The sequence below is a fragment of the Etheostoma spectabile genome, chromosome 13, assembly GCF_008692095.1.
Source record: "Etheostoma spectabile isolate EspeVRDwgs_2016 chromosome 13, UIUC_Espe_1.0, whole genome shotgun sequence".
NCBI lineage: Eukaryota > Metazoa > Chordata > Actinopteri > Perciformes > Percidae > Etheostoma > Etheostoma spectabile.
Genome location: NC_045745.1, coordinates 28,138,321 through 28,156,116, shown reverse-complemented (window position 1 = coordinate 28,156,116; position 17,796 = coordinate 28,138,321). Strand labels below are relative to the sequence as shown.

Sequence of the window (17,796 nt, the reverse complement as noted above, 5' to 3'; positions counted from 1 at the left end):
GTGTCCGATGTCAGGACAATCTACCGAAAAGAGAATACTAAACATTAAGCTGTCAGAATATTTTCAATCGGCAAATGATTAGAGAGAGAGAGGAGAATTGGTGAATCTATGTTATTAATACTAAAAAGAACAAGATGAAGATTTTCTTTAACTTTAGCAACATGGGTTAAAGTATGGATTGTCCTCAAATAAAAAACACAAATGTTGCATTGGTTTTTTAGGTTACACCTATAAAAGGTGCATGGTGCTCTATGCAACTGTAAGTACAGTAATAGGGAAATAAAGGCTGACCTGTTGACCCCCCTTTTTTTCCTGTAGGAGAAGAATATAAAGATACAGGGAGCAGCTGTCCTCTCAGGAGGTGGGCTATAGGAAAAGAGAGCTGCTGACCTGTGCAACTGGTATCCTAGTGTCTGTTCTTGGCTCCCTTTAAACTGGGGGGGAGCCAACCAAGCATATGATGAATGCACCAGAGGTCACACCCAGGGCATCGGCCTCAACCACCAGTTAGCCTCCCAGGGTAACCGTCTGCTGTTGGGAGATGGAAAGGTGTGGACTATGTAGAGATATGAACTTTTTGAAACAAAGGTAGCTTCTGCAAGGTTGGGGGTCAATGATGAGATGGTAGGGTGGCAGTGTGTTTTCTTCATAGGACAAAGCTCTGCTGATGAGCCAAAGTGAACATTTGAAAGAGTTTGCAAACCTTTTTCCTATGTTAACATGGTGTTCAAAGCATACTGCTGTAGCTCATTTTCAAAGTAAATGCCCTTAAGCATAGAATTATTTTCTGTAACACTTCATCACAATGTTGGCATCAAAGACAAACTAAAAATGTATTTACATGCAGCTAGAGTGTGATTTCAGAAAATCGAATCCATTCATTTCAGCGCAGTCTTCTTCAGATGCAGAGGCGTAAGCTGCCATTGCTCCAGTACCATTGCAGCCTTGTGTATCCAGAGAAGACATTGTATCAACGTTGACCCGAGTATCCCACTAATTAAAAGTGTGGAAGACACCGTTTCAAACTTCCTGTCCAATGAAACTCTCTTCTTGCTGGCAATGGTCCATTACTTTCTATGTGGATAATGATGTAGTTTGGGAGACCGTGTGCAGTCATTATCAGCTGATCTGAACCTCTCTTAAGTATTCAGACATCTTATATTTCCCATTTCAGTACAATAAGTACCCCCACTTCTTGGCCACAGTACTGGAGCAGGTGGAAAAAATCACTGGCCTGAGGCTGATGAGGAGCTTACTTGTGTCATGGGTGCATGCAACATTGTCCTCCATAAGACAGATCCCACTGTTTGTGTTTTTACTGCACTCATGAGATGCAACGGCGGCACACACAGCAGTGCTATTGGTAGAACAAGTCTCTATTGAACTGGAGTTACACAGCAGACTGTTCCTTAGATCCTGTGACCATCTCTCAAGCCGGGTGAGCTGTGACCCCAGCAAGTGGTCCCACAGGCCAGAGTGAGTGCTACAGGGCTGGAAGCAGATGGCCCTCCTGATGCCACACTGACTCACAGATTGACTTTAATTGCCAAGGCTGATCATTAGCCCAATGGGTCTTTTGAGGCCGCGGCACTCCATGAGTCGCAAGCCTTAAAATAGCGCCTGACTAGAACCGACGTGACCTCACACACTCGACCGACCATGCACAACACATTTTTCTCTCATACACTTGGACACACACATGTATTAAACTGACACAATCAAAGACTCTTCTGGGCTGCGTATGAAGGTAGAGGAGGTGAAGGGACTTTACCAGGGGCCTTTCTCTGCTTTCCTGTCTGCCTCACCGCCTCACAGTCTCCACAGCAATGCTGACTGCACACTTACAAAAACACGCATGCACGCGCGCACGCATGCGCACACGCACGCACACACACACACACACACACTTGCACATGCAGACTCTGTGAGCTCCCCAGGCCATGACTCTGTTCCCCGTGACAGTAGTAAGTGTGCTGCTCTGACGTCAGTGGACAGCACTGTATGTCACTCCCTGTCTGGTTCTGTCTGTGCAGTCATAGAGCTAGACTGATTTTAGATCAGCTCTTCTCACCGTTAACAGCTCTGAAATCAGTTTTATGTACATTTGCTTTAGTGTCAAAGGGAGATACTATAGGCTGTCAATGTACTGTATTTGTGTCCCTTGACACAGATTCAACAGGTGTAGCAACCTTCCACCAATTTGCGCCTCAGTGCTTTGCAGGGCCACTGGTTTTGTTTATTTATGTTTTGTCGTTCTGGTTTTATTTTCCTGTGTAGATGTAGTGTGTACTGGTCTGTTTGAGTGCTAACATGCACACAAGTACGGTCACATGCACATACACGTGTGTCTCCTCGAGTGCCTGAGCATCTGTCTGCAAAAACCAGCTACTGCACTCTGACACAGGCAAAGCTGAAAGGCTGGCTATTTCCTGAATAAGGAAGAGATGGCTCACCTCATTTGCCCAGGTTTTAACTCACCCTAGGAAAGCACATCCTCACATGCTGAAGCAGGCGAACAGTCTGCCATGGAGACCCACTGTCTAGGTTCCCGTGGTGGTGAAGATGAGCTACTGTAAGAGGCAGAGGGGCAGCCCTAAAGCTTGTTATGTCTAGACTGTTGAGCTGCTGGTCTAGAAATGAAACTTGAGCTGGCCTGCCTCAGACATGGCTGCCCACCTTTAGACACTGCTGGAGACCAGCAGCTGGACAGAAAAGGAGCACAGACATGGAACTGGGCTGAGGAGTACAATATGTGTGTCTGTGAGACCATGCTCAGTGTCTGCTGTCTGTTGTTTTGATCCCACCCACTGTTCGAAAGCCCCTGGCCTAGCAAGGTGGGTACTTGCTTGGTGTCTACAGCTGCCCCCTCCTTTCCCTCTATCCTCCCTCTCCCTCCTGCTGCTGTGCTAATAGACCTCTAGTTGCTCTCATCCACTCTTCTCCTAGTGCATGGGGCACATGAACATATATGAACATGTATACGTACAGTACACCCATCATAGCACAGCCTACTGCATGCAGTTTCTTTCACTCTATGTGGAAACATTGTTTACAGCTCCAGCAATAAAGTGGAAGCCAATGTTGCAGTGCTATTTTTGGGTCATGCCACATGTTACCCTACTTGCCCCTGGTATCTGGAGCAGTGGGAGATTGTGTAACAGCAGTGCATGGAGCCGGCTAAAATATAATGGAGTATGTGAACTGTTTTAACTTGGCTATAAAATCATATTCATGAAAGAGTGTGTGCAAAGGTGCTTCTTATTATCACTAAGATTTTGTAAGCTGTATTTTATTTCCTCTCGACATTTGTAATTCTTGCAAAAGCACTGATCAGTGCAAATCCACAAATATGTAATTAACTTGAATGGTGAAATGACACTTTATGCACTCACTTTAATTTGAGACAAAATTACCCCCCTTCATCATTCATCTGTCCTCTGCACTACCACCCTCAGAACTGGGAAATGGGCATTAAAATGCATACAAAATTAAGGCTGTTTACTTGGACAGTAATGAGAGGAGGCTTAAGTAGTCTAGTTTAATTATTATGATTGGCTCCATGGGGACCACAAAAGCAGGGCCATAACAACTGATTCACTCAGAGCTCACAGGACCTTTTCATACTCTCTGAGTGTCAGAACTGATGTCAGAGGAGATTGGACTGCAAAGACATGTTTCCTTTACTGATCCCAGGTTGGAAAGGAGCACTGCAGTTAAATGCACTGAAGCAGACCATTACATAAGCACCACTGCAAGGTCAGACATCTGTGTCCTCCCTGTCTCTCTCTATTTAAGTCACCATCATGAACTGCCTTGAATATTAGGGCTGTGAACCAAGACTCTGTTCAATTCGCATACCAGTGTCATTCTTTTTAACGTTTTCTTTAGTGTGAGAGGATTTAAATGTTTTTGCCTTATCTATTCTGGCAGATTCCCCCTCTCTTTTTGAAATGCATTTTTTTTCCACGCTTTATTGTTTTGCTCTCCATTCCTTTTTCTTTAACTACTGTGTGTGTGTGTGTGTGTGTGTGTGTGTGTGTGTGTGTGTGTGTGTGTGTGTGTGTGTGTGTGCCTCAGAGGCTTGTGTGAAAACAAAATGTGTTTAGATCAGGTCTGCAGCATAGGAGCCGTTTCCTTCTTACTGAAGTGCATTGGAAGGCGGACAAAGAAGAGGTCGAAAGTGTGGCTGCACTTCAATAAAGAGCCTAGTTTGTCCTCTTTGATGCTATGCTGCCATGCACTTCAGCTAGCAAGAAAATGTGCACTTGTCACTGAGAATTGAAGTAAAAGACACTGAGCTTTTGCTGAGCTCTCTACACCACATAACAACACTACAGTTAGTCACACCCAGTGTACAGCTGTGTGATGTATGTACAGAATTTGCAGTGTTTCAGGCTGGAGTTATTTCCAAGTTAAGGGTATTGTGAGCAGCATTATATACATCTTTTTAAGTATTTCCTTTAATTCTAATTTACAGTTGATTAATTTAGACCTAAAGTCATCTATATGGTCAGTGTACATCATGGAATTTAGAAACTGGTAAGGCAATCTGTATTTCTCTACGCCAGTTTTAACAGACAACATAGTGAGTCTGAAGACTGCACTCTAGCTGAAAGGCTCAGGGATCAAGCCTCCTCTCCAGCAAGAATCCACATTACTAAAGTGTCCTTGAGCAAATCACTCAGTCCCTACTAACTTCAGCTAGGCAGGTCTGTAGCTCAACCTCACCTCACCTTTAACCTTACTGTGGAATGACATTTTATGCTAACCATCTGCTTTATGGTTGCTTTACAAGACACTGCTGTCCTTAGCTCACATGTTTGTGTGGCGTATGAATTCAGAATACACTGTAATGGGTAAAGTAGATAGGATGGTGTGACTCAGTGTGTCAAACTAATTTTAGTACATGATTATGTCTTGTAAAGAACAGCGGTTCTCTCCTAGCAGGGTGGATTTTTGTTCTTTGTGCTTCTGAAAGGTTACCCAGTTTAAATTTTACCAAATATATCTCCTCCTGGCCTCATCATGTTGTTCAAAGGTATAAGATACGTGTGCAATTACCACCATAAAGCCAGGCTTTGCTGAGCTCTGGGCTCACTCCACTTCTGTAATTGACTTTTTCTCTCCCCAATCAAAAGCCACAAAGTCTTAATGGCATAGGATCAGTGTGCCAAATGGTTTCATTACAGACAGAAACCATTACCTGTGGCACAAAAGAACCACAGCTTTGGCAAAGGGACACAAACACATACACACTGACCCACAAATATACACATACTGTAGTGAAGTGATGTTTGATCATATCAGTGAGAACAGAAAATTGACTATCCTTGTCATACTGCAGAGGTTAGGGGTCTTGGTGTTGTCTAGCCAAAATGTTATAGAACTTCCAACAATATTACCACATATACACCTGAGATATGTTTCAAGGCAAAAGCTCTCAAATGGCATATGATGGACTGGCTCAAAGTATGAAGAGATACATTGTTGTTTTCAAAGCTGCTGTATTTGTATTCCTTTACTGGCATGTAACTCCATTGTTAATTACTTAATCAGTCAAAAATGTTGATTTCAGTATTATATTGCTATGTTATTGTTATATCTACAGTCTTTCTTAGTAGGCTATGTTATATTTGCACAAAGAATTGCTCTGAATACTCAGATTAAACACGTACTCCAGCATTTTAGTGTTGCACTTATATGAAGTTGGGCAATTAACAAGACACAGATTTAAAGACTGGTTAAAATAGATGCATCAGAGGCCCAAATATCCTGACTTTTTCTTCCCTAGTAGGGCTAGTTGGTATGGAATGATGATTGTGATCCCCAAAAAGTGATCATTGCTAAAAAATAATTGCTGTCCACCCTACATGCAAATAATGAAATTATTATATCGTACACAAACACTTGTAAGTTGAACGCCCAGACTCTTGGCTCTGGACTGAGCAAGGCTCACTCCCTCCTCTGCCCGGGCTACATAGCTACCTGGATGTGTGACGGCTAGAGGAAAAAAGGGGACGCAGAATTTCTAGATAAGCCGCAGCCGAGCTGCGCCTGACCCCCTAATTCCACCGGATGTGGAATGGCTGCGGATCCGCTCTGGAACAGCGCCGTAGTCATTCGATTTTCCTTAAAGTCGATGGGTGTATTTCCACTGACTACAAAACGACTGTGTTCCGACTTTGTCCAAGTTCCGGCGATCCGGAGCCCTCCGGAGCAGATACGCAGAGCTTCTATTTTTGCCGGATGCCGGAGAGCTTCGCAGCAATTCAGCGCACGGCGGATAGTGCGGGACAGGAAGTCAAGCACAGAAACAAAATAAAACATACGGTTAATTTTCAAAATAAAATAGCCCGTGCTCACAGCGGATCATATTTCGCTGCACTACACCTTGAAAACACAGCACAGAGTTGTCTCCCCTCTACTCCTCTGGGTGGAAACAAATTGTTGTTGGTTTTGTGATTCTATTCTACATGAATTTGCGAGATCTTGTAGGTCCTCAAGACTTCAGCTGTCATTTATGGCTGCAGCCGTTACACATCCGGTGGAATTTGGGGTGATATAACCAAGTTTATAGTAAGAGGAAAAATAGGGGAAAAGAAATGCCATGAAAAAAACCAAGCAATCGGCCAGTTCCGAAAAAGGCAAACACTTCAAATGGGCACTCTTAATTATTTTACTAGGACATACTGTATGTCACATGTAGAGAAAAGTAGAGTTGGATCTGAATATTCAATTATTTGGATATTAACTAGGTATTTGTTTTTCAATTTTGTGATTCAGATATATTTATTTTGTTTTTTATTTTTTTCAATACTAACCGAATCCTTCAAAATGAATACCTTTAATTAAACCAAAAGACATTTGTTGCAGCACAGTGTTTCCATTTTAGCTCAGTGTAAGAGTCTTTACTGCATTATGTCAAACAAAAGGAGGGCTCTACTGGTCGCTTTAGTCAAAATTCACACTGTAGGGCCAATTCATACTGGTGTACTTTAAATACCGTTTATACTATCACACTTACTCTAGTTTTGTAACACATGCTTTGTGTTCAAAATAAAGCTCAAGCTGAGATAGCCCTGTTACCACCATCAGGCTAAATAAGCAAATTGAACTGGATGTGTACAATCAGCAGAATGCCCCTTAAAGACTGTCGTTAAGTTAAAGTAAAGCAACATGACTTCCCTTGTTGGACAAAAGGACATTTGCCAATACATTCTAATAGAACAAAGGAATACAGTATTGGTATGGATGCATATATGTATAGGTCGTCTTCGTGTTAGCGTTTGCCATTTTACAGTTTCATTTTATTTTAGTTCTTTGTTTAATTCTTCCAACATCTCTAGCTATTCTGTTTCAAACCTACCGCTTGGCATCTTGTTCACCGTGTGACCTTTTGTGGCACGTGCACAGACTCCAAACTCTGAAAGAAACCAGACATACACATGGCAAGATTAATTTGAATGATTGACAAGCAACCCAGCTCTGTTAATCAAGTTATGCTTACTCTGATTAGGACCTTAATGTGAGGAAGAGATAACCCGGTTAAGGTGTTTACATGACAGTTGCAATAATACGCGTATTGCATTAGTCTGGTTATAATTGAATTATTGGTGTGCATGTAAATGCTCTCTCTCTCTCTCTCTCTCTCTCTCTCTCTCTCTCTCTCTCTCTCTCTCTCTCTCTCTCTCTCTCTCTCTCTCTCTCTCTCTCTCTCTCTCTCTCTCTGGCTCATTCCCAGACACCAGTCTCTGTATTTTATGTGGGGGGAAGTCTTTGTGTGTACTTTAGGTCTCCGTTGATCAGAGGAAAGGTGAGACATGAGCATGTGTGCAGCAGTTCATATGAAAGCCACCTGGCTCTCTCCATCTCTGTGATTTATGCCTTTGATAACAGCAACCCAGAGATGCTTTCAACAACAACAAAGTACCACTGAAGGATGGCAACAATGGGACACTTGTCAGTCTGGAGATGAAAAGATGTCTTGCTAGGTCGCTGTCTCTTTAGTAACTTTGATATAAATGTATATTTATATATATATATATTTATTTATGTTTGTTTATTTGTCTCTGTTTTGCTCTATATCTTATCAAAGGTTATTGATGAAGCAAAATGTGAAGTGGACTCAGTTTTCCATCTCTGACAGAATGCCTCCCTCCTCCTGTGAGAAGGCGGCAGTTTGCTTCACTGCCTCCGCTATGACTTATCAACAGACTTATTTCCGCTGGGTTGTCCCTCTTACTGTCGTAGAGTGACAAGAAAAACATGCATCTCATGTATGATTTGCTATATTTTTCTCACACTTTTAACATTGAATTTGCAGCAAACAGTGACACATAAATGAGTGATTCATAATTAGTAACTAGATTTGGACAGACGGACAGAAGTAATAAAAAAAAAAAAGAAAGAAGTTCAGCTGTTTTTCATGTATCTTTTATTTAATGGGAAACATATTTGGATCAATTAAATGGGATCAATTAAATTAAATGATCAATACACATACAATCATTAAATTCATCATAAACGCATTTTGCCAGTAACATTTTTAATTACACATTTTAACACAGTTCATTTACCCAGCTACTATACTCTAAATTTGAGCATTTTTTACTATAAGTTGTGTTTTTATTTTTACTGTCTATGGTTTTGATTCTTGCGCGTATTGTTCCTTTTGCACTAAAGTTCTTAATAAAATAATAAAATACTTCTTCATTTGTCAAATATTTGATTCACACAAGAGTGAACAAAAATAGCTTTTATCATGTGGTCATTTCATATAGACTAGATTTGTTGATTGAATTACCAGAAAACATGCTATATTGTGATATTGTTACTGAGAAATAAAATGAGCTATATTGGCATAGACGATTTTGACCATATTACCAAGCCCCAACTACAACTAGTGTAATTCCACCAGGCCTTCTATTGTACAAAATTAAATTACAACTTATCAATAATTTAACACTCTCACAGGATCATTCTTCAATTACTTTGCTTTTATAGCATCTATAGCTAGTTTTTTTTTTTTTTTACTGTTTTTTTTTTGTCATAGTGAAATCAACAGTTAATGTAAGAGTTTTAGAGGAGTATTTGAACATTGCCGTATTTCTGTATAGATCTACTGTGAGGAATGTAGATTATATTTATACCGTTGGTGTTTTAAAAAAGGATTTTGTCTTGCGTAAGAGTACCATACAACACCTAACATTGATTGATTGGTGTAGAATAAAAGCAGTTTATTACAGGTGATGCTCTGTATTACCTGAGTATAATATAATCTCATCTCTAGAAATACTTTTTGTGTCCAAAATACCTAACAAAATTCCATGAGAATGAATAAGACACCTGTGTCCTGCCCTTATTTCTCCCTAATTTTCTCATTCCTTTTAAGCTTTCTTCTCTTTGTCTTCTTTTTCTACTGATGTAGCTGCTGTCCTTCTCTGTTCATCTATCTCCCTCCTCTCTGCTCTTTACTGTTCATCCGTCTCACTCATTCTGTCTGGTCCCAAAACTGCTTCAGGCTGAAAGGCTTGTCCGCAAGCCTCTTTCCCAAACCAAGCTACTGTGTTAACCTGCATTGCATGAAAACTCTGTTAGCCAGCAAGCTAACCCTGGTTAGGGCCCTCAAATGCTAGATTTATAAAGGGGAATGTCCTTCTGGTTTGAAGTAATTGTATATGCTAGTTTGGTATAATGTTAATCTAACCATCTTGGTAAACAAAAATAATTATGCTATACATTATTCACATGTTCTGTTGCTTACTTAAAGTGTAACACTCTGTAAAATGCAACCTATGGTCTTTTTGTGAATGTACCAGAGAACATTACCCGACGGTAAAGCGCCACTTTTAAGATTTACCGTATTATCGTTTTTTGGTCAAACAACCTTGTGAATGGGAGTGCTAGGGGCACTAACACAGCACCATTTGAGATCAACACTAAACATGATGTGTTAGTGTTGTGCTACATTAAGGCCCTATTAGTTTTCAGTTTCAGAGAGATATTAAAATATGAGCAGAGGCTACTTCAACCATAGGGCCACGCACATCAGCTGTCCCTGGGCTCCTCCTGTGCATTAGAGAGTTGACAGTTCTTCTTATAGCCGAAATGAGCGGAGTGCTCTGTGACTGATGGAGCTCCTTTGTCAATGACGGGGGAGCTGCTGCTGGCAGTTTTGGGCCAAAGAACAGTACAGATTACATTAACATCAGTCAAGCTGTTGTCAGACTGGTAGGACATAAATAGCACCTTATTGATGCATAATGCAACAACTTTTCATCGTGACGTTTTCTGAGTAATAGGATCAGAAAGTGGCTAGAAAGGCAGTATGGTAAAAAAAAGAAATGCATCAGAAAAAGTGCATCAGGAGAAAAATCTTAGGGTCAAAAATGTTAGGTTAATGTTAGGCTTATTAGCACAAATTTAGATCATACGACAAAATTCACCTTCCTCCTGTTGAGGGTTGAGTACAGTACACATACTCTAATAATTGACATAGAGTACAAAGGCGGGCAAGCAATAGGAGGCCCAGTGTGGCTATCTCAGGACATGGTGACGGAATTTAGCTAAAACCATGCATTACAAAAAAACCATGCATTACAACCGCAGAGCAGCTTAAAAACATGGTGACATCAGTAGGAATATATCATCTGTGGTCGTAATGGGGGGGCTAGAATTAATTTCACCACTCCCATCACCTACTTTTATCTACTTTAAAAGCACTATTATATTCAGCAATGTGCTTTGGCAGTTTTACAATAGAAACACAAAGCTTTTTACCTGGCCTGTGCAAGCCGTCGGTCCAAGCAAAAATCCCAAGAAACCTTGACACAAAAATTGCACTGTGCCGTTTGATCACTGTGAAACTCCCCCTACTGTGACTTGCCTTCTACTTCAGTACAGTCAAGTTCACAGAGACTGACAAAATACAGGTGCAGATAGAAAAGAGCCAGTGTGCACCCGAGAAAAATGCTATTTACAGGCATAAAGTACAGGTATGTGCTATGCACTGTCATGAAAATAGAGCCTTACTGTATGTGCTCTGGATGCACATTTTGGTCCTTCAGCACAGAACTGACAATACCATCAATTGAACATGCCGTTCTGCTTTGTAAGTTGCTTTAGCTGAAAGTTGACTTTAGGTAAGGAAGGATGTGGACACATATTAGATAACCGTTGCATCAATTTCTAAATGTTGGTAAATATTTGGAAACAGTGGAGTTGGGTGGATAGAATACAAGTTAAAGTCAGAGTTGTAAGGACATAGAATACAAAGTCAGCTTTGAACAGAGAGAATAACCTCAGACCGGAAAATATCTGTAGAAATTCACAACTGTTTTTGTTGTGACTATAAATCTGTTTATAAAATTCCGTTTAAAATGTTTGTGTTGAAAAAGGATTTTGCTTGGAGAGAGGATGAAATGTCGATGAGATTTTTGACAGTCCTCATCTTTCTTTAGTTCTTATCTTTCTTCCTTTCCATGTGCACTCTTGAAGAAGGCTGAATTTCTGTGCTACAGGCTTGAGAAGAGAAAGCTGAGGACAGTTCCCCGGAGTCCGGACACCAAGGCCCCCGGGCCTCCACAGCTCATAAACAGATGTGTCCTTGTCCCCAGCCAAGCGCAGCCACTCAAGTGGCAAATCAGGGGCCCAATAATTGTGAAGAATTGAAAGCTAAATATTGGCTTTATCTCCTCAGTAATAAAAGGGCCATGAAATTGATTTAATGCTGCAGCGCTTCTCTTGGGTGGCTTCTTACAGCGTGAGCACAAAACAATGAGCAGCAGCCATCTATTAATTAACCCACCTAATCCTGCAAAGTTAATCTCTCACCACAACTTTGCCCGCAACTAACTTCCAAGCCAATGGGTCTTTTGGGGGTGTCATGACAATGGCAGCGAGAGGAAGATAGATTCAGCACTTAGGAAAGGAGAGAGAGAGAAAGAAGGAAAAAGAGGTGGAGACTACTGCACTGTTCCGAGGAGCAACCATGGGGACACTGTAAGTGGAAAAGCAGGGGTGCATGGCCATCATTAGCATAGTATCAGAGTTGATTTGTATTTTTGTGAAAAAAGGCGGAGAATATCATTTGAGCTGTAGAAAATCAGTTCCTGGTGTGGTGCGGCAGCAGTAGCAAAAGTGTGACTGATTTTAGTTGCCTTTTGTTGTCTTTTTTGTATTCCTTGTCCCCTGCCTTAGTCCGTTATTCTCTCCTGAGCTGTTAGATAGTTGGGGGGAAAAGTGCCATTTTTTTTCTCTTCTTCACCTGCCTGCCAGTCGCAACATGATGGCACCTCACACTCAACACACACACCCATGGTCATATTGTGTCGACAGAGTTGTGAATTACCTCCTTCTCAGCCGGCTGATGAAAAGCTATGTGTTTTTCTCTTTGGCTGCGGCTCATCTGACCCTGCCCTGTCACCTCTTCCCCCTCCTTTCCTCTCATCAGTCTTTTGTGTGAGCCCCTCTTGGTGGAATAGCAGTACAAGGCTGACTCGGAAAATAGGTCACCTACCGGTGCTCCTCTCACCTCCACAGCATTCAAAAAATAATCCTCTGAGCTGTCCTGTGCCATTTTGTAATTTCTAAACCACAGTCTCCAGAATATGGCCAAAACATGAAAGAAAGACACACATGCACCCACATTCAGCTGAAAGAGAAATCAAGAAAAGACTCCATTTGAGGGAATTTGGAGATCATTTTTTTGCTAGTGAGGAAAGCATTTCCTGTGGAGATAATTTTAAGAGACTGATTAGGCATAGACGGTGTTGAGCCCAGAGTGAGGAATCTCATCACCACCACTAATGACATGCCATTCCTGTGCTGAGAGAGGAGCCCAGGCTCTGGGCATGGACTAGCCTCTGTCAGCCACCTCCAGCTACTGTGTTCATTAAGGCCAACACTGTAATTACAATTCCCAGATACTGCGTTGGCTTAATTACAGACTGATTATTAGGCTGATATTTGTTGGAATAATCAGACCCTAAAGAAGTGGAGTTATATTTGCATGTTATTAAGGCCTTTCAGTTATTAGTGTATCATAAACTGACAATTTGGACAGTTATCAATGGTTTTAAAACGTAAAGCTTCAAAACTCTCAGAGAGAGAGTACTTTTTTTTTTAACGAAAAGAAACGAGCACAAGAGACAGGTCTTTACATAAGATAACAAATTAAAGTCTTCTGAATGACAAATCATCCAATAGATCTCAATTTGATTATGTGAATTCTTTCAACTGTATATCTTCTACTTGAATAGCCCAACTAAAACAATGTGGAATACGTTGCCTCTTGCATGATTCTGATTCCATAGAAACCACAGTAATTGGGAGCACTCCCAGACAAAATGCAGGGATGGTCCCCAGAGGTAGGGCTATTATGCCCATGTCTATGCAGCTCAGAAGTGGCTGTAATCTATCATCCAAAGCATGTGACATAAACACCTCAGAGAGCCAAATGCTTTCACTAATATAATCAGAGACTTAGTGGATTGCGAAAGTCCAGTTTTGTGGATGGATAAGAATTTGCACCTTTTTAGTCGAAAATAAATTTTCTTTGAGAGGAAAATTGAGAGGATATGATTTTATAGTCCTTACTATGAATATTGCAGAAAGATCACTCTAATGTAAATTACTGTTTATGAAGTTTTAAATGATAACATAATGAGAATCAAAAATGAATGTTTTTGTTCTGTGGTTTTAATGTAATTTGCCTCATAATGATCATGACAAGTACATTGAAGTTGCACAGGTTGTTTTTATTTTAACAAGATATTCAGTGAGTTGCTCATGGCTATCTTTCTGTTTCTGCGTATGGATCAGTGAATCTACAGAGTTTTGAATATCACAGTGGTTTCAGTAAGCGACTGCTGATAGATGTCGCCCTGACATGAGCCCCTGTCTCTGACAGCTATAGTTTTATCCTGTAGCTCAGTGCTGGTATCAACATTCTCCTGTAGCTCTGGGACATACTCATCCATGTGCAAGAAGTGATGAGTGTGTGTATGTGTGTGTATGTGCCTGCAGGCTTCCCAGCGACGGCATACGGACCGGTGGCGGCAGCGGCAGTAGCAGCAGCGCGTGGCTCAGGTAGGGGGGCCCGTGGAAGAGGCGGCTACTTGGCGTACCCACAGAGCACAGGGCCAGGTAAACGCTCTGTCCATGTTCTGTGTGGCTGCTGCTCTCTCCAACTTCTCCTGCTCTGCTTCTCCCCATAGACATAGTCCCCCAAACCCCCATGCACACACTAGGCAACAATTTGAGTTTAGACTGACAGCATCGTACACACACACAGTAGAGATTTAATCCAACATGGTTCTTACACTGTAAAATTGTTGCTTTGATCTGATTAAAAACCACAGAGGCACCATTTTTCCAAATATTTTTGTAAGTGTAGTGATTGAGTAGGGAAAACTCAATAATATACAGTAACTAACTAACACTAAAATAGATGAGGAGAGCCTTCACGGAAAAAGTCAAGAAAATGAGTTCAACTGACATTATTAAAGGTGCTCTAAGCTAGGGCTGCACGATTATGGCCAAAATGATAATACAATAATATTTTGATCAATATTGAGATAACGATTAATTATTACGATTATTTGTTGATTTTAACCAAAACAAATTTTATAGTTACATAGGCTATTTATAACTGCTTTTACGTCCTTATTGTGCTACATTCCTCTTATGTTGAAGTTGTATGTTGTACATACATAAAGCTGCAACACATTAGAAATTATCTGAAATAAATAGTCTAGGATATACTGTATATACAGTTTTTTAAATGTATCTCTGAGAAAGCTCCTTCACTTGTTTTCAACAATAGCTGATTAAAAGAGCTCGGGAGAGAGGGAGAGTGCGATGGACGTATGCTAAGACTACTCACAGAGTGACGGCTGACTCATTATGAATGGGTCCAGCAGGCTCACACGCTGTTATTCTACAACTAACTGAAGTTAGTCGCATTCAATAATTTCTTCTGTGTTTTTCGCCGCGGCTGCCGCAATAACAGAGTTACCAGCGGAAACACTGGTACAAATACAGGTTTGCCTCTCCTGCTTAACAATATACAGCTGTGTTCATAACAATTAAAACTGAGGACAAATGTAAGCTGTCGCCGCTGTGTCTCTTCATGTTGCAGAAGAGCCGTGGATGAGTGAATGGAGGCGGGGCTGCATGGAGAGTAAAAGAAGAGAGAGTAGAGGAGAGATACCGACACAGGCATGGCTTTACAGAACAAATGTGTCATGTAACGCAAATCTAAACCATATTGATATAAACAACATTGTTTTGTTTATGGAGAGGCAGCGGATGCGAGGAAATTAGGTGCACCGATGCGACCTAGGAAAAATATTAGTTGCACCCTTGATCTCTGTGAGCTAACAGATACTAACTAGCACTGGTCGCTGCTTTTGTCTGAAAAACAACACAGACGGGACAAAATGTTGCGTTTACTAGTAAACTGTTAAACATGGTGACCAACATAAGACCGACTGCCATCTGTTGTGGAATTTTCCTCACGTTACTCTATCCTCTGTGACTGTCTACATCTAGAAACTAAGCTGACTGGCACATGATCAGACAGTGGTTTAAGGAGCTGTAGATTGGCTTTGCAAAAAAACCTGGAGCCTTCTATGAACGAAATGACTCATTTAAAACATAGCTTGATCACGCAAATTTGATTGTGGGAAGCCGTGATCGTGATTAAAATTGGATTAATTGTGCAGCCCTACTCTAAGCGATGTCACACGTTTTTTAGGCTACAACAGACAGCAAACATCTCCTCACTCTCCGCTAGCTGCCTGTCCTTTGAACACACAGTAAAAAAACACAACCTCTGTAGACAGCCCCAAACTCCAGAAACCGCAACATAAATAAATTGGCCAACCTGCTTCCCCAAACATAAACAGTGTTATGGCCAATGACCGAAGAAGGATTTGAGGAGGAGGGAGGGGCGAGCTAGCCTCTGTTTCGTCTGACAATATTATGAACTTCAACAAGAAGTGACATGACCCAACATTGCTTAAAGCACCTTTAAAGTCAGCATGTGAAAAATAATGTATAGTTGATAAACAAATATGATGTTAACATTTAATTGTTTATGTTTAATAACAAATGCATTTATGTAATTATTGTTAGTAGCAACAACCTTCTGTAAAACAACAGAATACATTGAAACTTAAACATGTAAACATAGTACACCAAATCAGAGGTTAACGTCTAAAACATAAAAGAAAGAACTTGTTCCCTCCATAAAAAAAATACAATTTGACCCCCATAATTTCCAAAATACCTAACCTCTATTAAATGTATGTTAAGCCATTTAGGCAGAAAATACATCTTACTTAAAAACCTTTACAGCTCCTACACAACATTCATTCTGGAAGACACTTAACTAAGCTTTACAGACCCGACACAGCACTGACGTGTGTACCTAGTGTTTCAAGAAAGTTGCCAGCAATCAGTTTCCAAAATGATTAAACCTCTGCAAAGACATTCATGACAATTTTAAAGTGCATCTCAATGTCTCATTTAACCATGAACTTCCAAACATTTCCCAACTTTAAGCTCCACACTACACCCTACATATTGGATCACTTAGTATCAACACACATACTATGAGTACACAGTAAAAAGCCATACACACACACAAAAAAAGACAAGCCGTGTCGGCCCAACATCAAGCCAGGTATCCTGTACATGTAGGTTGGTTTTACCCTCAGTGTTTTAGTAGTCTTTGTAAGAACCCCATACAACTATACTGCATTCTCAAATATGTTTGAGGAAAACAAATGTAATCCCAGATTACATGTTTGTGTAGCAGCCTGTTGCTAGTAGTAAACACGTGGTTAACATGAATTGAAACAAAACTTCTTGTTTACGTTTAGGAAAAAGATTATGGTTTGGGTCAAAATACGTTTGTTGCATAACAAACAAGTTTGTTGCAACACCAAAGATTCTTTTGTACCATAAAATAATGTTTCAGTGGGTCATCAACTTGTAACAGGGTGAACAGCACTGCTACATTCACTTTGCAGCTCTCTACTGGCTAAAACCGCACTAAGCAAGTTTAGGGTATCGGATCTGTAGTTTAGGGGGACCAAAAAGGAACAGTGCTTTGGTGTTGGTTTAAGTATGTGATGGACATGACGTGGTTTAATTAACATATGTAAGTCAACATTGACTTTTTGGATTCACACTGGACACAAACAGCGGTCTGCTGCGTGTTTGCGTGACCCATCCATCCACCCCGACCACCGTACATGGACTTTAAATACGGAGTTTGATTTGAAATGTACTTGTGGTATGTTAAAAAACGCAATCTGGGAAAAAATATGTTTCCCTCGAAACATAATTGAGAAGGCAGTTTAGCTGTATGGGAACGTAACTTTTAGGTGAGAGCGCTGATTCAAGAGATGAATTGGTGAGTGAATTCAGATGACGCTTCATTCCTTTAGTCTCGCTTGAGTAAAACATATCTTTGAAAAAATGATCATCTACAGGCTGAGAAGGCAGTGTCACTGAGGAGCACGTTTAGGTTGAAATCATTTTGTAAACAACAAACTACTTAATAGTTTAATAATTAACCCTGTTAGAAGTTTTCACACCTTTACCTCTTTTGTGAATGTGTGCCATTAAAAAAACTCTAGCTACACTAACCCACTGCACCTCCTTGGAGTTTGAGCTGTGCCTATCCAGCTATGACATAGACTCAAAGCTCTGCATTGTCTAAAGTCTTTGTTCATCTCTACGATAGGAACCTGTTGACTACTCAGACATACAGGAGGCAAACAACAT

The 17,796-nt window shown here is 40.8% G+C and overlaps 1 protein-coding gene and 1 long non-coding RNA gene across 20 annotated transcripts in view; both read left to right on the top strand.

The window, feature by feature from the left end:
• The window catches only part of LOC116700939 (RNA-binding protein Musashi homolog 2), a 253,670-nt gene that overhangs the window by 212,223 nt on the left and 23,651 nt on the right, over positions 1 to 17,796 (top strand). For 11 of the 19 annotated variants that reach the window (XR_004334769.1, XR_004334767.1, XR_004334768.1 and 8 more), the window contains exon 11: positions 14,026 to 14,145. The exons of 3 other annotated variants lie outside the window; for them this stretch is intronic. Coding sequence is in view for 13 of the 16 variants with exons in the window: in XM_032534424.1 (XP_032390315.1) it covers positions 14,026 to 14,145 (120 nt within the window). In the remaining 3 variants the exon portion in view is untranslated. The remainder of the gene's footprint in view (positions 1 to 14,025; positions 14,146 to 17,796) is intronic. 5 more of the 19 variants (XM_032534428.1, XM_032534425.1, XM_032534426.1 and 2 more) reach the window with 1 other exon arrangement.
• LOC116700942 (uncharacterized) lies at positions 14,152 to 16,638 on the top strand. Its single transcript, XR_004334771.1, has 2 exons — positions 14,152 to 14,507; positions 16,039 to 16,638. It is a non-coding gene; the product is annotated as an uncharacterized LOC116700942 (long non-coding RNA).